The 25,075-nt window shown below is 38.6% G+C and overlaps 1 protein-coding gene across 1 annotated transcript in view; it reads left to right on the forward strand.

Moving 5' to 3' along the window:
- The window catches only part of LOC124593766 (venom protease-like), a 175,324-nt gene that overhangs the window by 74,888 nt on the left and 75,361 nt on the right, over positions 1-25,075 (forward strand). Inside the window, exon 4 of the mRNA XM_047132115.1 lies at positions 13,269-13,381. Within this exon, the coding sequence (XP_046988071.1) occupies positions 13,269-13,381 (113 nt within the window). The remainder of the gene's footprint in view (positions 1-13,268; positions 13,382-25,075) is intronic.

Consider the following 25,075-nt stretch of genomic DNA (forward strand, 5'->3'; position numbering starts at 1 on the left):
AGGAAGGAGACGAGATACTGGCAGAAGTAAAGCTGTGAGGACTGGGTGTGAGTCGTGCTTCGGTAGCTCAGATGGTAGAGCACTTGCCCGCGAAAGGCAAAGGTCCCAAGTTCGAGTCTCGGTCGGGATCACAGTTTTAATCTGCCAGGAAGTTTCAGTTTCAGGTTAGTTTCAACTATATTTTTGAGTGTAGTAGGCAGTCACAATTTTCTTCTGTATTTTAATATATATACATACTACACAAGCAACCAAATGGTGCATGGCAGAGGGTACCTTGTACCACTATAAATCATTTTATTTCTCGTTCCATTCGCAAATAGAGGGCAGAAAGGCTATCTATATGCCTCCATACGAGCCCTGATTTCTCATGCCTTCTAAATTTTCTCAATAGTGTTCTACAAAAAGAACATTGTCTTCCCTCCAGCGATTCTCACAAGAGTTTGCCAAACATCTTCATAACACTCACACATAGTTTGAAACTACTGGTAAACTATCTAGCAGCCCGCCTCTGAGCCACTTAAATGTGTTGGTGTAAACCGACCTGCTGGGTATCTCAAGCACTGGAGCAGTGCTCATGAATGGTTCTTACAAGTGTTCTACATGGTTGTCCAAGCAATCTTCACCTCATTACCTATCTTGCAAAACATATCCATCTTCAGAGAGGAAGGAACTAATGATCCTGAAAGCTAGAAATAGTTTTTTTTTTTTAAATTCAAGTGCTGTTTTTCACTCATGCTTCATACAAACCATTTCGTAATTTTACAATGCGTACTGTCGGCCTTACATATAACAGTAACATTACAATCCTGTTTAATATGAACATTAGTGTTAACAAGCATATGCGTCCTTGAGTTGAAACATTATGCTTAATTATAATTAATTTTAGAAGGAGAGGCTAATAAAATAATTTTCTACTTTGTATTTTTTTAATATCTTAGGATTTTCAGTTTTCTGCCTGATGTGTAGCAGCAACATATTACAGACTTTTGTATCAGAATGTAAAATTCCATTCTGAATTGTAGGCAGGAATGCATAGTCTACACAGACATTATTTTTACTTCCAGTATTTTGCTAGTTCATTTCACTGAACAGAGTAAAATTACCTCTATTATGAACAACAAATACTATTAGGGAGTAAATATGTTGACATGTAAGTGAAAGACTTCCAAGGACCCTGAAGAGACTTCTGTAAGAGGCTGAGCTATTGATTTTACACAATAATTTTACTCGCATGGATAGAAAGTTCTGTTAACTCACCGTATCAAATTTGTATAAAATCGCAAGATTTTCATAAATGCGTCCATCACCATCTCCAGTAACGGTACCAGTATGGCAAGTTTTTTCACAATTTGAGTACCATTATTCACTGATGCAACAAGATCAACACTGCATTACTGCTTAGAGTACAAGATTTGTTCATGTTTCGCTGTATTAATGTCTGCTGAGATTTTCTCAGCTAACCTCACTTCACAGTTGTCACAAACTTATTTTAAACGATCTTTTTAGCACTTTAGAATGCAATCTTTGCTGTTGGTGGGTGAGCCCCACACATTCCATGTGAATCGATTTTCCACATCACAGTCACACAAAACACTGAATTCCTTATTTTTAACGTTTTTCTCGCACTTATCACAAAGGATGCTTTCACTGGACGCCCACAACTGCCAACATTCTGCGGTACCAGTGGCGGTACTAACAACATTCCAAAGAGTTTACAAAGCAAAAGAGTTTACATATTTTCTTGACAATACAAGAATCTTCACTAAAATATATCATTATTTTCTAAATGAGTCAAGAAATAAATTTAATAATTAGCATCAGATTGCACAATTAATCATATGAATTTCAAATATTTTTAAAATAAGATCAATTTTAACTGTACATGCAGAGTACTAACAAATTAATTTCTTTCTACATATTTTAGTCTGAAACATAACACATTATATACAAAATCATATGAAATTCATTTAATTAAACAACTGAGATAATGTTCACCGATACAAGAATCAATAGTATAAATGATATCAGTTATTTCTATAAAAAAAAGTAATGTTAGAGGAGAGTGTCCCATTACACCACCCATTCCATCTCCCTCAACTCACCTAAAACAGGGTACAATGCAGCATATAAAATCCGTCTGCACAACACCTCACTTTCCTTTCTTGTGTACTGACAGGAACGGGTTCCTTCACTTCTGGCACATCTTTACTCCCATTCCTTGTGTAGTGCCTTCTCTCTATTTTAAACCAATAAAACAATCCTGTTTTATTGCTCACACATCTGCATTTTCAGTTAATTAGTTTCTTGCTGGATGGTACTATTATCTACTGCTCATTATGCCCATGTTAGCACATCATATTTCAGAATGTTGCACTGCATACAGAGAACAACAGATGTGTTAAGCTTGAAGAAAGGAAGAAGATAGCCCCAAAGGACAGAATCCCTTACCATCGTCCACCCCTAGTAATTCCAACTTCAGCTAAACTTCTTTGTTGTGACACCAGAATGGACTAGTCACAAGTGCACCATGACTGACCCCCAAAATTGTCCAAATCAAATATTTGTTTTAAGAGTGGAGAGTAAGAACAATAACACATGAAAGAAAGAAAAGAAAATAGTAAATAGTCCATTACCATTGACACAAGTCGTTCTGTCTATTGTCATTGTTTTGCAAGAGCTATTATAATGCTTTGAGTCAAGAAATTCAAGTACTAACTTTCTTGTGTGCTTGCAGACCAATATTTCCACTTACAACTTTCCTGTAAACCCTCCCAAGACTTCAAATCTTCAGAATCAGAATTACTCCATACAGCTGCATCATTGACTAAATAACTAAGCATAACATGTATCTTTCTGGAGTCCTCCCATCTTTTTAGTAATGATCTAGAGAACATCTTTAAAAATGGATAGGATGCACCTCCCCATCCAGTTTGACCTTTGGAAACAGTTCAGAAAAATGTATTCCATTTCTCATTTGGATATCGTAAAAAATCTCAAGTGATGCACCAACATTATTATCAGCCTCATTAGTTCTAAATCCTATTTTTACACTTCCTAAAGCATCCCACAATTTCTGCATTTCTTGTCTGTGGTCTACCATATCTCCCAAAGAAATAATTATAGTACTAAATCATGTACTTGTTGTCGTACAAACTCTTGTCGTCTCTATTCCAGACTAATCAAGGTTTGTTGAGGACTCAAAATATCTTTCAATAATTTCCCCTACTCTAACATTTCAAACCACTCCTGTGTGCCTGAGATTTGGTTGTCTAAGATTTGTGCTTCATTATTTACTTCTTTCAAATGATAATGTACTTCATTTCTCACTAAATCACACTGTGCATTAAAGTCCATTTGTACTTCAGTAGGCAAAGCATTTAATTTCTTCCCCACAGTAATAATTTTATTGTCCTGTACATTAACCCCTCTTTAAATGATTCTACCTGTGATTTAATGACTGCAAACTCAGTAGTGGTAGCCTCTAACTGATTGTTACTTTCTTATAACTTTTTAAAAGTAGCATTACTTTGAGTCATAATGGTAGTTTTCAATTTTGGATTAAGCTCTTCTAATTTTCTTCAAGGTTATCTTTGAATAACTTACTACTTATGTCTTGTGCTTCAGTAGTTTCATCTAGTTTTTTTTCTAGTACCTAAATTCAATTATGCTTTAATCATTCTCATGTACTTTAACAGCTGTATATACATTAGAGTTCAATTCAGCTTTAAGGGTTTCCTGGGAGTTTCTTAACATTTTTCTAGTACACATAGGGCTACACTAATAATTAAAGTGCCTTCTAATTAGTTAAACTAGGTGTTCACCAAGTTTCTTAACTTGCAGATGTTGCTAACTAATTCCGCAAGTACTTATACACACAACAATACAACAACAAAAAAATGTCAAACTGACAAAATCACAGCTCACCTGAAGCTTAGAATGGTGAACTTGGGCTGCTGCCATCAACTGCGCATGTGAAGCTGGTGCACTGTGCTGAGAAGCTGTGGCAGGCACTTGGTACTCTGATGGTGGCCCACTGAAGTGACTTGTTGCAAAGACATTTGCCAGAATTGTCTCCTTTTCATAATGTTGTTGATATAGAAGCATAGGTAATTAGGGAAAAGATAGATAGTGCCTAAAGGAAATTAAACATTGGGAGGGAAAAAAAGCAACTGTATGAACATAAAGAGCTCAGATTGACAACCAGCACTAAGCAATGAAGGGAGAGCTGAATGTTCAAAGGAGTATGTGGAGGAATTGGACAACAGCAGTGAACTTGAAGGCAAGGGAAAAGAGAGAGAAAAGGCTGTAGGTCATCAGATAGGAGATATGATGCTACTGATATCCTTGGGGAAGCCAGTCAGGGTAAAACTATTCCACTAGGAGTGCAAGATGAATGAGGCAGGCAAAATACCCTGAAGTTTCAAGAAGAAGGTAATAAGTCAAATTACAAAAAAACCAGGTGCTGACACTTGTGAATCTAACAGAATTATCAGTTTATTGAGTAATGGTTGCAAAATACTAACATCAATTACTTACATAAGAATAGAGAAACTGGAAGAAGCCCATCTTGGGGGGAGATCAGTTCAGATTCTGGAGAAATGTATGGACATTTGAGGCAACACTGGCACTACAGCTTATGCTAGAAGATTTTTTTAAGGTGGGAGAAAGTTTTTGACAGTGTCGACTGGAGTATACATTTGAAATTCTGGAGGTGTCAGCAGTGAAATGCAGGAAGCAAAAGCCTATTTATAACTTGTACAGACATGTGATGGCAGCTGTAAGAGTCAAGGGAGCATGAAAGGGAAGCTCTGGTTGGAAGAGAGGGAGCCTGAGTCTCAGCCTATCCCCAGCGTTATTCAGTCTGTACATTGACCAAGCAGTAAATCAAATCAAAGGAAAATTTGGAGCAGGAACTGAAGTTCAGAAGAGGAAATAAACACTTGTAGTTTTACAGTTTACATTCTGATTTTGTACAAAATCAGAATCAAAAAAGCTGGGAACAGTAGTCTAACAGGACAGGTGATGTTTTGAAAAGATATTATAAGGTGAACATTAACAAAAGCAAAGCAAGGCAAATTGAATTTTCTCAAATGAAATTAGGTAATACTGAAGGAATTAGATTATGAAACAAGACACTGAAAACAGTTTTTTTATTTTGGCAGCAAAATAACCGTTGTTGGCCGAAGTAGAGAGGATCTAAAATGTAATCCAGTAATGGCAAAAAAAAGTGTTTCTGAAGTAGAAATATTTAATACGAATATAGATCCAAGTTTTCAGAAGTCTGTTGTGATCATATTTGTCTGGAATGAGCCTTGAATGGAAGTGAAATGTGGACTATAAACAGTTTGGACAAGAAGCAAATAGAGGTGCTAGAGAAAAATCATGATGATTGGATGGGTAGATCATGTAACCAATGAAGAGGTACTGAATAGAACTGGCATGAAATGAAAGTTGTGGCACAATCAGATAATCAGAAAGAGAGACTAAGAGATGAATACAGAAAGCAGATGCAGAAGAATGTAAGTTGCAGTAGTTATTCTGGGATGAAGAGGCTTGCACAATGAGCAGAACTGCATCAAACCAGTCTTCAAACTGAAAGCAACAACAACAGTGACTTAATGAATGGATTTGGAAGTTCACTAGACATAGATTGAGTACTAGCTCATTGTTAGTCCCAACCACATAACGTATCGGGTGCATGTTGCTCTCACAATGAGTGTGAACTGTGTCTTTGTATATCAAGCCTGTTAATAGCTACGTGTAAGATAAAAAATCATATTATTATTAGATTTCAAACATTGGCATACAAAATTGGAAAATTAGTGGACAAACAAAGATACATCACACAAAGAAGCAGGTCCATTTAATTGAGTTGCAAAACTAGAAAATAGCCTAAATACATTATAAGGAAAAAAAACTATAACCACAAAGGAATTATCTGGAAATCAGTAGATGTGATGTACATGTACAAACAAACAAACGATTACAATTTCAGAAAAACTGTGTGATGTAAAGAGTAAGAGCTTCACAAACTGAGCAAGTCAATAACAAGTCAGTCCAACTACAGCCATTATGCAACTAGATACTCAGCTTAACATTGATTGATAGTTGCTGGAAATCCTCCTGATGGATATCATGCCAAATTCTGTCCAATTAGTGTTCTCACATGGGGAGAGATCGGGTGACCTTGCTGGCCAATTTATGCTTTGACAAGCATGATGAAAAGCAGTATAAACTCTTGCTATGTTTGGACAGGCATTATCTTACTGAAATTTAAGCCCAGGATGGCTTGCCATGAAGGGCATCAAAATGGTGCATAGAATGTCATTGATGTAACACTGTACTGTAAGGGTGCCATGGGTGATAATCAAAGGGGACCTGCTACAGAATGAAATGGCACCCCAGACCATCATTCCTGGTTGTTAAGTCATGTGATGCATGAGTCAGGTTACTGGTTGCTGTCCCACTACTGTATGCGGTATGTCCAGACACAACTTCGCTGGTCATTGTGGCTTAATTCAAAGCATGAGTCATAGCTGAAGACAATTCTACTCCCGTCAGTGAGGTTCCAGGCCAAAGTTATGTCTGGAGATATCCTGGACAGTTGTGGGATAACAAACTGCCTGTCACCTGCTATACAGTCTGACAACCATGAGTGATGGTCTAAGTTGCCATTTTTTTAAATTTAATTTTATTTATTTTTTTAATTTGTCCATTAATCATTTCTTATAATGATATTGGACGCTTCAGTTTTACATAAATCTTGCATATACATAGCTAGTTAAAAAAAAGGAGTACATACACATATGTTTTATAGAATATTCACAGAAAATGTCATTAAAGTACATTACAAAAAATGTATACATATACACTATTTAATTATTATTTCAAGATATTCTTTTATACTGTAGGGGCAGCTATTGATCAGATGTCTTTTTAATTTTCTTTTAAAAAGAGACATACCTTCTACCATCTTTATACATTGTGGTAAACTGTTGTACAGTATGCGCCCAGCATTTACAGGATCTTTGTCTGTTAATTTTAGCCTGCTTCATTCTATATGATAGTCATTTTTCATTCTTGTATTATTTTCGTGATATTCAGCAATTACAATGCAGTGCAGCTAGTTTTTAAGCAGATAATTCTTTCATATATATATATATATATATATATATATATATATATATATATAAACGAAAGCACTGGAAGGTCGATAGAAACACAAACATACACACAAAATTCTAGCTTTCGCAACCAACGGTTGCTTCATCAGGAAAGAGGGAACAAGGGGGAGAGATGAAAGGATGTGGGTTTTAAGGGAGAGGGTAAGGAGTCATTCCAATCCCGGGAGCGAAAAGACTTACCTTAGGGGGAAAAAAGGACGGGTATACACTCGCACACAAACACATATCCATCCATACATATACAGACACAAGCAGACATATTCAAAGACAAAGAGTTTGGGCAGAGATGTCAGTCGAGGCGGAAGTGCAGAGGCAAAGATGTTGTTGAATGACAGGTGAGGTATGAGTGGCGGCAACTTGAAATTAGCGGAGATTGAGGCCTGGTGGGTAACGGGAAGAGAGGATATATTGAAGAGCAAGTTCCCATCTCTGGAGTTCGGATAGGTTGGTGTTAGTGAGAAGTATCCAGATAACCCGGACGGTGTAACACTGTGCCAAGATGTGCTGGCCATGCACCAAGGCATGTTTAGCCACAGGGTGATCCTCATTACCAATAAACACTGTCTGCCTGTGTCCATTCATGCGAATGGACAGTTTGTTGCTGGTCATTCCCACATAGAATGCATCACAGTGTAGGCAGGTCAGTTGGTAGATCACGTGGGTGCTTTCACACGTGGCTCTGCCTTTGATCGTGTACACCTTCCGGGTTACAGGACTGGAGTAGGTGGTGGTGGGAGGGTGCATGGGACAGGTTTTACACTGGGGGTGGTTACAAGGGTAGGAGCCAGAGGGTAGGGAAAGTGGTTTGGGGATTTTATAGGGATAAACTAAGAGGTTACGAAGGTTAGGTGGACGGCGGAAAGACACTCTTGGTGGAGTGGGGAGGATTTCATGAAGGATGGATCTCATTTCAGGGCAGGATTTGAGGAAGTCGTATCCCTGCTGGAGAGCCACATTCAGAGTCTGGTCCAGTCCCAGAAAGTATCCTGTCACAAGTGGGGCACTTTTGTGGTTCTTCTGTGGGAGGTTCTTGGTTTGAGGGGATGAGGAAGTGGCTCTGGTTATTTGCTTCGGTACCAGATCGGGAGGGTAGTTGCGGGATGCGAAAGCTGTTGTCATGGATTCCGGACTTGAGCAGATTCATTTGGCACGAAGACCTAGGCTGTAGGGAAGGGACCGTTTGATGTGGAATGGGTGGCAGCTGTCATAATGGAGGTACTGTTGCTTGTTGCTGGGTTTGATGTGGACGGATGTGTGAAGCTGGCCATTGGACAGATGGAGGTCAACGTCAAGGAAAGTGGCGTGGGATTTGGAGTAGGACCAGGTGAATCTGATGGAACCAAAGGAGTTGAGGTTGGAGAGGAAATTCTGGAGTTCTTCTTCACTGTGAGTCCAGATCATGAAGATGTCATCAATAAATCTGTACCAAACTTTGGGTTGGCAGGCCTGGGTAACCAAGAAGGCTTCCTCTAAGCGACCCATGAATAGGTTGGCATACGAGGGGGCCATCCTGGTACCCACAGTTGTTCCCTTTAATTGTTGGTATGTCTGGCCTTCAAAAGTGAAGAAGTTGTGGGTCAGGATGAAGCTGGCTAAGGTAATGAGGAAAGAGGTTTTAGGTAGGGTGGCAGGTGATAGGTGTGAAAGGAAGTGCTCCATCGCAGCTTCCTTATACACAAATATTCCACACATCCAGGGCCTCGCTGTATGTAATGGCCTAATGTTTTACAGAATGATTCCCATCCTGTATCTACGTTTTGTGTTCAGTATACTTCACTAAAGTCTTCGCTTTCCAATAGCCTTTGTAGCCAATCTATGTTTGTTTGCTTTGTTTGTCTAAACTCTCTAAATATTTTTTCTGGCTTCCCTATGTTGCCTACTAATTCAATTACTGCCCCATAGTGGTCTACAATAGTTGTGTTTATGACCTGTACTGTCTGCCTGCTCTGTTGCACATTAGTCATCACGTGATCTATTAATGTTTCTGTATTTTTGCAGCATATTGTGGGACTGTCTACTGCTAAATAAAGTCCATAAGTTTCAATCAGATCTTGAAAACTCCTTGTATAACAAGTGTCTTTTAGTGTGTTAATATTTAGGTCACCAGCTACAATTACATAGGAGAATTTCCTGCTAGCCTTATCCAACGGTACTTCTAACTCTTTTAGAAATTCATTTATCTGTCTGTTTGGTGATCTGTAGATACCTATTATCACACGTTTCTCCCCATAATATGTTGTCTGTATTGCTGCAGCTTCAAACAGCATTTCTGTACAGTTGTCTACTGACCATGGAATAGTACCCTTATTTTACTGTGTACTTAGACTGCAATCCCTCCACCGTTGTGTTGCAACTCTTTTATATTCCTGTATGTTGTAAACATTAATTTCATTTCCTTTCATCCCATGACTGACATAATAAATGTGTGTGGTAACTCCACAGCTACTAGTACTTCTATCTGTTCTAATTTACTGGATGCATACTGTACATTCTGCTGCAAGATTCTTATATCATTAATATTCGTGTTGATCTTTTGATTTTCTGTGGCACCTTTCTTTTTACCTGCTGGTACAAAAAACCCTGGTCCTTGAGATGCTTTTGCTTCTTTGTTCTCTCTCCTCTCCCGTATCTTGCCTGTGGGATGTCTGACACAGCTTCTTCTTCTGTAGGTGACAGCACAGCTTCTTGTGCTGGTGTTGACACCGCTCCTTCTGCTGGTGAGGTCACTGCTTTTTTTCTGCTGGTGGTGACACTGCTTTTCCCTCCTTTTCAGGGCAGAGTGTAGTTTCCTCTTCTGTTCTTTCATCTTGTGGTTGTTTTGAGTCTGGTACTGGATATTGTATTGTATCTTCTATTACTTCACTCATTGACAGTGGTATGGTTCTACATACCTGTTCTTGTGTCCTGCTAGTTTTTTCTAATATTTCTTTGCACAGAACTTGTTTACCATAGTTGTTTCTGTGGTGTCACCACCAGACACCACACTTGCTAGGTGGTAGCCTTTAAATCGGCCGCAGTCCGTTAGTATACGTCGGATCCGCGTGTCGCCACTATCAGTGATTGCAGACCGAGCGCAGCCACACGGCAGGTCTAGAGAGACTTCCTAGCACTCGCCCCAGTTGTACAGCCGACTTTGCTAGCAATGGTTCACTGATGAAATACGCTCTCATTTGCCGAGACGATAGTTAGCATACCTTCAGCTACGTTATTTGCTATATCCTAGCAAGGCGCCATTATCAGTTATTATTGATATTGTAAATCATGTACCGTCAAGACCGACATTCGTCATTAATGGATAAAAGTTAAGTATTCCACCAGCTACGTCCGTTTTTCTAAATTCTAATTTCCTTGTCCTGTTCCGGACCTCACGCCAGGCTGCGTGAGCTAAAACGCGTGCCTTTCGGCCTCCTCTAGTAACACGGTGTTGGCTCTCCTGCCAACCACAACAGTTTCTGTGCAGGCCATGCTTTGTGAAATGTTCTCTCACTGATCTTGTTGCTTCAGTAAATGTAACATTAGTGAAAAAGCTGCATACCTTCCTGAATTTTCTGTTTGTGTTGACAATTTCTCCGTTTACACATGAAGCTTCTCTCAGATCGTGTCCGTGTGGAATGCTTACGACGTATACATCGGAATGTATAAGTTTTCTAACGATTTTCTTGGAGCTCTGGTTGCATTTACACTTTCGTTCTTATAAACATTGTTTCCTCCTCCAATAATAACACATTTGGAACCATATGTCACTGTTGATTCACAGTCTTTTAGAACTTCATTTAGAGGGGCACCCGGACAGGCAAAACCTGTTACTTTTAGTTTATTTTGCATAGTGGCCATAATACCTGCTAAGCATTTTCCATCGCTAGTTAAAAATGTGTTAACATCACCTTTTTTATTTTTCTTACTTGGCACAAGATTTCGCAAATGTTTAATATTTTCTTGCTTCTTCCAGGTACTTCTTGGAGATGTGAAATCTTTTTTCTTATTTCCCTGGTTGACTGTATCTTCATTTTTATCTAGCAGATCATATTTGTTCATTGTTTTTAATTTGAAACGTTTTTCATTTTGTTTCACACGCCAGCTTTTTGTAGGCCTAATAGAGGGCTCATTTTCCACTTTTTGTTCTTGTTTGAGTTCATTTATTACTGTTTCCAGATTACTTATATATTGTTTTGCACACAATAAGCCCTGTTATAATGTAGAAACTACGTTTCCTTTGTGTACACTACCATGTTTTTGTAAATACACCATTCGCAAACAGCAATTAATTACACCACAGGCGCATTTCGTGTTTTCTTCATCGAAATGTGAGATACTCTTTGAATGAATCCATTTTTGGCACACTGAACATAGTCTAATACCATTTAAAAGTCTTTCACTAAAAACAATGCACTTTATATTCGCAATATAGGTGTTTTGCACTGAACCACTTACTAAAACTTCTGTACGAGCCACCATCTTTCGGAAGCATCTTTCTTTAATAGCAGAACTACTTTGTCACCTACAGCACAGTGGTACTGCAATAACATTCCATGACCTGTTTTGTCGACCTTCATGGCAAGCCATCTTAGGCTCACATTCCAGTGAGGTCATGCCTGCCTACACATGGTGAGAGTTTCTACTGCTTTCCTTAATGCTTGCCAAACCCCACCTTGGTCAACAAAGTTGCCAGATCTCTCTCTCCAGCTGAGAATGTTGGGAGCATTATGGATAGGGCCCTCCAACCATCTCAAGATTTTGATGATCTAATGCACCATTTGGACAGAATTAGGCACGATATCCTTCAGGAGGACATCCAACAACTCTGTCAACCAATGACAAGCTGAATTACTGCTTGCATAAGGGCCAGAGGTGGACCAATGCACTATTGAGTTGCTCAAATTGTGAAGCTCTTTCACTTTGATAAATCATCCAATACTTCTGAATTGTAATCATTTGCTTGTACCTTTACACACATCTACCAATTCCCATCCCATTTGAATAATTTTATTTGTGTGTGTGTGTGTGTGTGTGTGTGTGTGTGTGTGTGTGTTTATTTGTTTCTAATATGTACTACTTAACAAGAATGATTTCTGATTTCTGTATATGTGAAGATTCCCGGAGGCAACAAAAATGCCAAGAAATTCCAATTTTCCATATTGAGTAATAAAAAACTAACAAGTTTAGAAATAGAAATTTTTGGAGTCAGAAAAATCAGGTCTAAGAAACTGTGGTACTGAATTTTGGAAATAATCATTATTTAAGATTGGAACTGCAGAAGTTTTGAAAATTTGTTCTCCACGTTATTTACATGTATAGTAAATCATCCAAAGAAAATATGTTCATAATAATTGAATGTGTCACTATCATCAGTAGTCTGAAAACTCTCCAGTGAATAATAAATTTCAATTAAATAAAGCTTGAATAAAAAATTAGCTATTTTATGTGACTATTGTACATTTGTTCTTAACAAAAGAAGACAAAATAAAAAAAAAATGTTGACATATGGAGTGCTGTAAGAACAGGTAGGAGAGTCCCACACTTCTCCATTAAATAACAAGACTAGCCACCTGATACTCTGCCACTCTCTCTGCACTGTTATCTTGCACACTTAAGATGTCAGTTCTATTTTGGTGCACTTCATTATAATCCAAGACAAACCAAAATCTAACTTTAATTTTATGTGTTGTCTTACTTGGATTTTAGTCAACTTGTGTATCATCCAAATTTATTATCAATATTATGAAAAGGGTATTTGCTTCTCACCACACAGTGGAGATGCCCAACAAAGCCTTTGTCAAAAATAGAACACACACACACACACACACACACACACAAATGCAAACACAACTCATTCACACATGAGTTGCATTTGTATGAGTAGGTGCATGTGTGCGTATTGTCAAAGGCCTAGCTGGCTAAAAGTTCACTTTCTGACAGTCGTTTTGTTGTGCCTGTCTCTGACAGTATCTCTGCTATATAGTCATTAGCAACTATTCTTTTCATAATATTTTACATTCCATCCTGAATTTTCCATTGTTTAAATTTATTATCACATTTTCATTGAGATTGTGTATGCATAACACATTTCTACATCCTCCTTTTCAGAATGTGATGAGTATAAAAGGCCTTTGGAAGAGGCAGCTAAAATTCGTTTTCCAATAGTTCATCAGTTCATTGTTGGAGGTAAGAAAGCTGCTGTTGGAGAGTTTCCTCACATGGTAAATATGCCAGTAGTTAATTGTTGCATTGTATTTTTAATTAACTTTTCTTGCAAAATTGCGAAGGCACAGATTGTCTGAGCAGTACTTAATTTTAGGAGGCAGAATTCCTGTGTATTTAAAAGTGTAAACACTAATCATGACTTCCAGAACAATGAGTTCCTTCCACAGGTGAAAAAACAGGATAGGCTGGGGAGCAAGCTAGGATTATGTGCCAATTGGCAGTAATGAAATTGTGCTGCTCTGTACAAGTATCAGCTACCCATTGTATCTTCTCTGTAATTTTATAACTTTCTCGAGCAAACTTTACTTTTGATTAAATTTACTTTGCCGGCCGCAGTGGCCGAGCAGTTCTAGGCGCTTCAGTCCGGAACCATGTGGCTGCTATGGTTGCATGTTGGAATCCTGCCTCGGGCATGGGTGTGTGTGGTGTCCTTAGTTTAGTTAGGTTTAAGTAGTTCTAAGTCTAGGGGACTGATGACCTCAGATGTCAAGTCCCATAGTGCTTGGATCCATTTGAACCATTTGAAATTTGCTTTATTGTTATGTTTATGCAGGAAATAGGAAAACATTCACTATGAATAACTATGACACAGAATATGTTCCATATCTGCAGTCAACTCTAGTATTCAACACTGTAATAAGTGAAAATCATAAATTATTACTACACAGAGCCATCACCAGAATTTTGAAGTGAATGATTTTATTAAAATATCAACAACATAAGCACATATTACCTCAAATTCAATCATTCTTCTCCCAACTACAAAGTGAAAATGAAATGAAAATGATTTTGAAACTCTCAGTAACACATTCAGTTTGGAAAGAATAAGCTAAACACACTATTAGTAATAGAGCATGTTACTAATATTTTTCATTTGTTCATACATTATCTAAGGCATCTGACATGACCACTGAATTGCTTGGTGTAAAAGATGAGCATGTAGTTGTAGGGGTGAACATCACATTTAATTGTAGGACAGCACCACTTCTGAAACCAGTACAAAAATGTAGCACTGCTACTGCAGTACAAGCAACTTGTGGATATGGAGAGGGTGACGCCTGTAGTAATGGATAGGATGTCATAATGTAGTTAGGCTGTCCCAGCACTGAGTAGAGTTGCTGATAAGAGGACAATTGAATCTATTTACTGTAAGTTGTCATAGGAAAGCTTAGATGCCAAAGCAGTGGGCACAGTTCAGGAGGAATAGAAAACGAAATCAGTATTTGCAGTGACTTGCGCAATCACAATCAAAAGTGTACCTTGAGTCAATGTAACGCAATATATAAATGTAGCAGCAGCAGCAGCTGAATAAGGTAAACAAGGGATTAAGCACACCGACATATATATCTGACACTAGAGTTTCAGCCACAGTGTTAAAGTTGGCTGTAGAAGTAACACATCATAGTCATGTGACTTTTTACAGTTGAGCAGTTGCATGGACCCATACCACTGTGGCTGCACTTCCCAGTTAGGTAGACGATGGCTATCCCAGATGGTGTACTACCACTAGGTTAGGACAATAGTGTGAGGTTGGCCTTTCATGGAAGAACATAGTTCCCTTATAGGACAGAGTCAACACCTACAACACTAGCAGGTGGACATAATTACACAGCACAAATGTCATTGCTATAGGCTCAAGCAGTTGCAGGGGATTTTGACTTACCCAAAGATGTCATTTGACTCATAGGCATTGTAGTGTTTAGAGGCATTCCTTTGTATATGCTTGATAGATGATAATTGCTTTTGGTTTTTTGCAAAATAAAAACATATCTGACAGAGATTCCCATGTTCACTGACAACACATCTGCATAATGAACTGGCTTCATTGATGTGTGTTCATTTTAGCATACTCAATGGAAATGCTTCCTCTTGTAATGAAGTGTCACTGGTACACAAATGGCTAACTGCCTCATGTACATACTATCTTCGCAAAGTCTTCTGACCATGACATTAGTGATTAGATTATCAGTAGATTAGCACTATATTAGTATAACCACTCCAAACTTACTCAAATTGTTCTCATGCTGAGATTAAATTTTCACAGTTTTGCATAAGTTTTCACATGAATCCATTTAGTATATAACTTACTATTTATGAAATAATGAAATTATTGCTTAGTATGGCAAATTTAAGGAGAGCAGAGTAAATTTCTCATTACATGCTGTTATTTCATAAACTAAATTTAAAATTTTGATGCTCTCTGACTTAATGTAGGCTAAAGCAGTGTTACTTTTACATTTTTTGCACACTGCGACCAATTGCAACTTATGATTTACTCTATGTGTTAGCTGTGAACTGTCACATTATCATATGTGTATTTCCATGGTGTTCCCTTGTATACTGGGATGATACTTCTGTATGAGACTCAAACACTGGCAATAACACAGTGCCCACTGTGACTGTATAAATGTGCATCTCCATGTGTATGCTGTCTGTTCCACATTATTCTGAATAAATGTGTATTGACAAAATCTGTTCTTGTTCCTTGTAGTGCACATAGTTTTATTCCATATTACACCTTAAGGACACAAGAATGTTGTCAAAATATAAAATTCCTATTAATTAAATTTTCTGTACAATGCATGTCTTAAGAAAAATATTCACATCATTATTTAAGATTGGAACTGCAGAAGTTTTGAAAATTTGTTCTCCACGTTATTTACATGTATAGTAAATCATCCAAAGAAAATATGTTCATAATAATTGAATGTGTCACTATCATCAGTAGTGGTGGCTAGTCTTGTTATTTAACGGAGAAGTGTGGGACTCTCCTACCTGTTCTTACAGCACTCCATATGTCAACATTTTTTTTTTTATTTTGTCTTCTTTTGTTAAGAACAAATGTACAATAGTCACATAAAATAGCTAATTTTTTATTCAAGCTTTATTTAATTGAAATTTATTATTCACTGGAGAGTTTTCAGACTACTGATGATAGTGACACATTCAATTATTATGAACATATTTTCTTTGGATGATTTACTATACATGTAAATAACGTGGAGAACAAATTTTCAAAACTTCTGCAGTTCCAATCTTAAATAATGATGTGAATATTTTTCTTAAGACATGCATTGTACAGAAAATTTAATTAATAGGAATTTTATATTTTGACAACATTCTTGTGTCCTTAAGGTGTAATATGGAATAAAACTATGTGCACTACAAGGAACAAGAACAGATTTTGTCAATACACATTTATTCAGAATAATGTGGAACAGACAGCATACACATGGAGATGCACATTTATACAGTCACAGTGGGCACTGTGTTATTGCCAGTGTTTGAGTCTCATACAGAAGTATCATCCCAGTTCAAAACTAAGTAATGACTGCAAAAGAAACTAATCATCTGGTATCTAACTCTGAGATGAAAGAATGAACTCCTCAATTATTATTAGACACAAGATGGTCACATTTGTCGTGTAAAATTTCTTAGCACTGAAAGACATTTGAGTGAAGTCCCAATCTGCTGCCTCACTGCATAGAATGATCTTAGATGATAAACAGGCAACATCAGTGATCCTGGAAGTGCAGATGACTCTGGAGGGCCAGGTGACCCTGAAGGTGAAAGGAATACCTACAATCCCCCTGCGGGTCTGGGGCTTGGAATAGTCCCGAGGTATTCCTGCCTGTTGTAAGAGGCGACTAAAAGGAGTTTCACTCTCATTTCAGGCTTCATGTGATGGTCCCCTGTATGGTTTGACCTCCATTCTTCAAAATTTTCCTGAAGTGTGAGCCAACTGGGGAAGGGCACCTTACATGGTGCATCGTGTCCATTGTGCATTGAGATCTTTAGCCCACTTTCTCATCTTTGCATTGCAGTCCCACCCATTCTCCATCTCTTGGTTGAGGACACCTTCCTGGGTGCATGCATATGCAGTGTCACTTTCTGCATCGATGATGACCATGGACTTCTTTGGGCCTGATATCCAGTACGGTAGCCAGTCTGTTGTGGTGGGGAAGCCATGTACCCTCTTGGTTGTAGCCCCCTGACCACACAGGGTTCACTCTGCTGATGCCTGCACTGTTAACTCCCCATGTATGCCAAGGGGCATCCCCCTGAGGCATCGGAACACCTGGCAATGGCCATCCTCCCAGGTGGCTTTTGCTGCTGCTGGGTGGCGCCCATGGGGAGGGTCCCTGATCAGAGTAGATGGCATCAGGGCGGATGACACGTGATGAAGCGTAGTCCATCATCTCTTGTTGGTGGTGAAACACCAGCAGTCTCTAAGCGATCACGAGCTCAATCCAACGCACAGAAGTACTACCCCAAATCATTCCCCTTCCTGGCAACACCACGGGGGGAATGTCAGGCTAAGGATGGCAGCAGATCTTATTCGCCCTGCTACCTTGTATGTTCGAGAGCTGATTGGCAATCTTTCATGATTCATGATGTTGAAGCCTCAGTTTATTGTTGAACTATTAGAGGACAAGTTTTGGGAGGTGGAGGGCTTGTCCAAAATGAGATCTGGGTCAGTCTTGATCAAAACAGCATCCTCTGCCCAGTCACGGGAGTTACTCACTTCTGACAAGCTGGGGGATGTTTCTGTAACCATCACACCCCATAAGAGCTTAAATATGGTCCAGGGTATCATATTTCACAAGGACATTCTTTTGTAGTTGACGATGAGCTGCATGCCACTTTAGAGTGGTGAGGTGTACATTTTGTCTGACGTGTCTGAGGTTATAATCAGGTTGCCACCAGTGCCTTCTTCTCGGCCTTTGAGGATGATACATTGCCTGAGAAGGTCAAAGTGATGGTGTACCGCTGTGCTGTAAAGCCCTATATCCCTCCTCCAATGCAGTGCCTTAAGTGCTGGAAGTTCTGCCATATGTCTTCCCGCTGTACTTCCAGTGTCACATGCCGAGGTTGTGGATGCATAACAGATCCCAACCTTCCACGTGCCCCGCCTCCCATCCGTGTCTACTGCGGAGAGCACCATTGGCCTTGCACACCAGACTACAGGATCCTTCAGAATCCTGGACCAACTGACCTACACTGAGCCTAAGAGAAAATTTGAAAGCCTGCATCCTGTGCATATGACATCATCTTACACCGCCGCTACAACAGTTCTGGCACCATCAGTTCCACCAACCCAAGTCACCTCTCAGAGCCGGAAGACTACACCTGCCCCCTTGGTGGTGGGGGGCATTTCCCTCCCTGTTGCTCCTGCAGCTTCTACTTTGGGAGCAACACGCCCCCCCCCCCCCCCCCCCCAACCATCGGCGACATCTGCCCCACTTCTAAGCTGAAGAAGCGTAAGTCTTCTTCAACCTCTCTCACTAGAAAGGGGCCCTTGGGTCACTCCCTTCCCAGGTTTCTGGTAGTGGGAAAGATGACACCTGCCAGAGGCTGAAGAACCCAAAAGCAGCTGGTCGTAGGGCTTCATGCTCATCCTCGGCCCCAGAGACTGAGCAAGTAAAGTCCATCCAACCAGGGAAACCCAAGGAACAGTGAGAAAAATCAAAAAAGAAAACCCCTAATACCAAGGAAATTGCAGAAGCATCCACACCACTGCTACCTACAAGTTGCCTGCAATTTTTTCTCTAATGAATTAATCATATTTTCACTGTAAGTGTAGGTAGCCTACTCAATATTAGAACCCTTTAGAAATCCGAACTGTGACTTTGACAGTATGTTATTTGAGATGAGATGGTTATAAAGCCGATTGTACATTACTTTTTCTAAAATTTTTGAGAATGCTGGCAAAAGTGAAATTTGACAGAAATTTGATACTATTTCTTTATCTCCCTTCTTAAACAGTGGTTTAACTTCAGCATGTTTCAACCATTCAGGAAATATTCCACTGATAAACGAATGATTACACAGATATGAATATAATAGAGGGAAACATTCCATGTGAGAAAAATATATCTAAAAACAAAGATGATGAGACTTACCAAACAAAAGTGCTGGCGGGTCGATAGACACACAAACAAACACAAACACACACACACAAAATTCTAGCTTTCGCAACCAAAGGCCTCTACAAATGTCTGCTTGTGTCTGTGTATGTGCGGATGGATATGTGTGTGTGTGCGAGTGTATACCTGTCCTTTTTTACCCCTAAGGTAAGTCTTTCCGCTCCCGGGATTGGAATGACTCCTTACCCTCTCCCTTAAAACCCACATCCTTTCGTCTTTCCCTCTCCTTCCCTCTTTCCTGATGAAGCAACCGTTGGTTGCGAAAGCTAGAATTTTGTGTGTGTGTGTTTGTGTGTCTATCGACCCGCCAGCGCTTTAATTACACAGATAGCTTAATATGTTACTTAACTCTGAATCACATTCTTTAATTAACTTTATTGATATTTCATCATGCCCACTAGATGTTTCTGATTTTAAAGATTTTATGATGGACATTATTTCTGCTGGGGTAGTGAGGGTCAAATACATGTTATGGAAGTTACATGAAATGTCTGGTCTGAGGTATTCCATAGCAGCATCTACAGAACCTGACAACCTCATCTTTTCAATAACAGTTATAAAATGTTTGTTAAAAAGTTCTGCAACACTACACACATCTGTCACTGATGTATCATTTACTCTTAATGCTATTTGTCGCTCTTCATGTCTGGTTCTACCGGTCTCCTCCTTCACTATATCCCATATTGTCTTTATTTTGTTATCTGATATGACTATCTTTTCCTTGAAATGTATTTGCTTTGATGTCCGTATCACAATCTTTAATATTTTGCAGTATTTCTTGTAATGTGCTATAGCATCAACATCAGAACTGTTTCGGATTGACAGATACAGTTTTCTTTTTGTTTTACAAGATACCCCTATTCCTTGAGTAATCCATGGTTTCTTTGTAGACTTTGCTCTAACCTTGGTTAGCTTTGGGGGAAAACAGTGTTCAAATAAGGTGAGCACTTTATTAGCAAAAGTGTTATACTTTTCATTCATGCCATGAGCACTGTAAACATCAGTCCAGTGAATGTCTCTGAGGAGTGTCCTAAAGTAAGCAATTTTTGGCTTATTGATTACCCTCTTCAGCTCAGATTTAACAGATTTTATATCCTGCTCATTATTAACATTTAACAGAAGGAACTGCATGTCATGGCCTGAGAGGCCATTGACTATTGATTTTGTAGTATGATTCTGTTCTTTGGTCTTTTCTATAAAGATATTATCAATGGCTGTTTGTCAGCAATTGGCTACCCTAGTGGGGAACTTTACAGTGGGAATTAAGTTGAATGATAGTGTTACTAACTTAATAATTTCTTGTTGGGAGAGTCTTTAAGGAAATCCACAGTGAAATAACCAGGAACCACTATTTCTTTGTTTTTGGTTGTTAAATGGGCCAATACAGCTTCAAGGTGGTTTATGAACAGATTAAAGTTACCTGGAGGTGCTCGATATACACTTAATATTATGAAGAATTTTTTGTGAAATTCTACTTTAGTGCAGTGGCGGAAATAAAAGGTTCGCGAAATTTTCGCTCTGTAAATTATGCCGATAACGAAAATGTTCCATGTGATGAATGTGTAAAAGTTAGTTTAGAGAATCCTGGAATGTGGCACTGTTGTTACTTGAAAGTTAAAAATGCCAACGAAATCGTAACTAGGTTAAAATCAAGAAGCAAAACAGTCACAGATGCAAACACGCGAGTTATTCGTCCTTGTAACCAATGTGTCGATTATCACCGCATGTTAACGGTAAAAAGCAGTGAAATCAATGAACTACAAAAGTTAGTCACCGCCTTAAGAAGTAAACTGCAAGAACTGCGAGAGAAAGAAGTCATCCATGGGACATGTGAAGACCATAACCTCAAGCAACCTGCCAATGCAACGTAACCAACGATCAGAAGAACAGAGTCCAAATAGGGAAAACGAGTTCAGAATCTAACCTGAACGTAAGTCTTGCACAAAACTACATTTCCCAAGCTAAGACCGCAAATATTATAACTAAAAACATTCACTTTGTTCAAGCAGTAAAGAACAGTTGGTGTTGTCCAGATCGCGGTATGTCAATGAATAGCATAACCCAAAAATGCCCATCTGTTTCAAACAATAAAAAATATACAGAAACATGCATTTCGGGTACCGCTATGATAAACAACGCAGAACAAAACAATATAGACCAGCTGAGACTGCAGAAAAGATCGACAGGCCCTTATTCTCGCTGACAGTCACGGTCGTCAAATTGCAGAAAGAGTGTCAAGCCTTTTACCAAGCTACAATGTCATGGGTTTCGTGAATCCAGGAGCTCGTTTTTCGGAAGTAACAAAACCAATTGAAAACTCTTGTAAAAACTTTGGACCATCAGACTACGTGATAATTGTAATTTTTCCTCCTATCTACGTAATTCTGTAGCTCTCAATTCGTTCGAGCTTTGCGGCAGTCTGCTAATCTGCACAAATAAAATGCCTCGTAATTTTGGGAGCGTTGTATAATCAGTCGGGAAACCTCAGATCAAGCGGATATTTGGCTTTGATGAAGTTTAACCTTCCGAAGAAGCAATGGAGCTCTTGGATTATTAAGTGCAGGTTCGTATCCAGTCTTTCGGAAGTCCCTTCTGATTAACAACTACGCAATATATCGATAAATATCATTAATTCTCAAATTTAAAATACACAACATTTACTTGAAGGAGCCATCTATATATATTTCCATTTAATCGTACAGTTCATATCAGTTACCTTCTGTAATAAATCTCAATAATCAGATTACAGTTCTTCCAAACCAAGCACAGGCTAATCGGCATGAAGACAATCTCAGAAGCCCCCTTTCCTTTTTTTCTGACAACCACCAGAGAGAGTACTACAAAGAATACATATGCGCTCGTGGTATAGCTATTGTATGAACTACTTTTTGCATGGATTCTGCGAGTATGAAGATAGAAAATTAGTAAACGTCATTCAAGGGTAGAATTGTATCTGAATAATTCATCGAATATAAAGAGATATTACAACTGCCCCTCGCAGCGAGCAAAGTTAATGATAATACACTTTGCGAGCTAACAGAAAAAATTTGTTGGGTTGTTTATTCAAAAGAGGAATATTTTGAATTAGTAGAATTTTACTATAGAGAGTATGGGTAACATGTTAAGACAATAAGTTACGAGAATACCTAAGCTGTAGCTTTTACATGTACCGGGGTATACCCGCATCCCGAGTACATAACCAGGGAAGATGTAGATTGGTGTAATTACGAAAAAGGTCTACCCATTTGGGAACTGGCCTTCACAGGGAAACCCTGGAAAACCCGGAAGAATAGACCCCAGCTCAGGTATTAAAGAAGATAGGAAAGCCTAAATCCAGTAATTTTGAAATATATAGAAGCTCTATAGATTAGATCGAAGGAAAAGTGCCTCATAGCCAAAAAAAATTTTACAATATTGCTCAAAAAAAAATTTTCAAAATTCTTCTTTCGACGATGTAGCCGGCGATCTCGTTGTGAAGTCGATGGAACAGGAACACTGGGTATGGACACCGGGTAGGCGACGTACAGCGTTTGGTGGAGGCGGCACAGAGGACAGGCGATGGTACAGGATAGAAGCTGGTAACGTGCCGTAGAAACAGGAAGATGATCTCAGGAACAGATGGTCAGGGACGTGAACATGAAACAGGTTTAAAGTGGAATAAGAAAAAGTTCTGACTAAATAAATCCCTGGAAGAGAGTGGATTAAGGCAACGAAGTCCCTATTTCATCGTTGAACTCAAAATCGGAGTGGATTCTTATATTCTTCCATCTGTACTAGACTGGAATATCCATCAGTTCTGACAATCATGAATTTTTTTTGTAGTCCTCAATACCAAAGTTGTTTTGCATTACAACTGCTGATTGTCCAAAACATTGCCAAATAGACTGTGGGCAATTAAATTTTGTTGTAGCTCATATCGAATGTATTCCTCTCAAAAAATTTTTTAATCTAATCTTCGTTTTGTTATAGTGCAGGTGGAAGTAGAGCATTGAATCTGTCCGAGGTTTGCTTTCAATTACGAAATGAAAAATTTTAAACATAGGCATATGACACTGACTCCACAAAAGGAATAATTTGAAAAATTTTCATTATTCTTATAATTAATTGATTTATAGATCCACTTGCAAATAAATATCATTAATGATGACGTATGTTCATTTAACAAATCATCCAATCGCAGAATCTTCTTCATCCTCTCATGAACATTTATGGAAATATATTTCAACAATTATGTCCATAACATGAAACACACAAACTGCTATTCTTAAAATGTTAGTTAAAATTCTTAAATTAATTCTCCTGGTAAAGAAGGCATAATTAAAAAATCTAAAAATTATAATAATTTTCTCTCGCGCAACCAGAGAGTTTCTTCAATTGTTTGCAACAGTGACATTATCGACTGTTGCTTCATTTCACAGTTCATTTGTTTTCTTGCGCGAACAGCGCACATCATACACACAGCGTATTTACCTACATATCCCACACTGTTCAAGTTTCACACGCAATTCTCACATAAGTGCCGTGTCTTGAGGAAATGTAGATGCACTTTCATTGTATATCACTGTGGCTTCTGCTCATAGTCCACACTTACAAACACTAGTAATTAACAAATTCTTCTACCTATCTTAAAAATTTTGTGCTAAACTATCACAGGAGTAATCTCACTGTCTCTTAACCTATCACAGGAGTAATCTCACTGTCTCTTAACCTATCACAGGAGTAATCTCACTGTCTCTTAACCTACCACAAGAGTCTCTTAACCTACCACAAGAGTAATCTCACTGTCTCTTAACCTCTAGACAACATAAACTTCTTGATATTTATATACACATTCGACTCATAGTCAAATTCCACACTAAATTCTTCTCCATATTTGGTATCACAGATCTACGATCCTTCACTAAATTTCTTAATATCATTATGCGGGAATGATCCCTTTATCCTTTTCGATTCGGGATATGCCAACAAGTATGATCCAGGATTTGGTATATTTACAATAACATATGGTCCGGTATAAATAAGATTCCATTTCTTTATGTTCTTCATCAGTTTCGAGGAATGGATGTGTCGCCTCAATAAAACCTTTTCTCCAAGATGAAACGTCTGAATCCGGTGAATCCGTTTATCATATGTCAATTTCCGTTGTATTGCCTTTTTAGTTAAATTGACAAGTGCGAGTCGAATCTTTTCCTCCCATTTTATATTCTGGTCTTCATACTTTTCTTCCGTTGCCTCCAGGTTTAGGAACGACTAAGAGCGGAGAACAATATGGACTAGTTGATGGCTCAATCAAGTTCCATCCTAACATTCTATTTATCTCCCTTTGAACGGATTGTTTTAAACGCCAGGGGATCGGATAGTGCGTGTAACAGTAAGTCTGATGTGGCTTCACTTGTAGGTGACAAATATACCCTTTAATAATTCCTGGTTTCTCATCAAAAATCTCTTCATATGCCTCTAACAAATAATGAAGCTGCTGCCTTTGTTCTCCGGTAAGCTGATTTGATTCACTAGCTTTTATCATTGTTGTTTGGTTAAAGTCCTCCTGTTGTATCAAATCCTTTGAAAGCTCCTTCCAACGACCGTTTGTAGTGTCAATTAATTGAATTATGGCACCGCGACAATATTTCTCATGCACAGTTTCCTTTCTATTTAAATCCAGTGCTATCTCTTCTCCATTTAATCTAAATTTAACTATTCCTTCCAAAAAATCAATCTGACACTCGTACTCCTGCATACTCCCAATACCAAGAATACAGTCCA

Source organism: Schistocerca americana, chromosome 2 (genome assembly GCF_021461395.2).
Source record: "Schistocerca americana isolate TAMUIC-IGC-003095 chromosome 2, iqSchAmer2.1, whole genome shotgun sequence".
Lineage (NCBI taxonomy): Eukaryota > Metazoa > Arthropoda > Insecta > Orthoptera > Acrididae > Schistocerca > Schistocerca americana.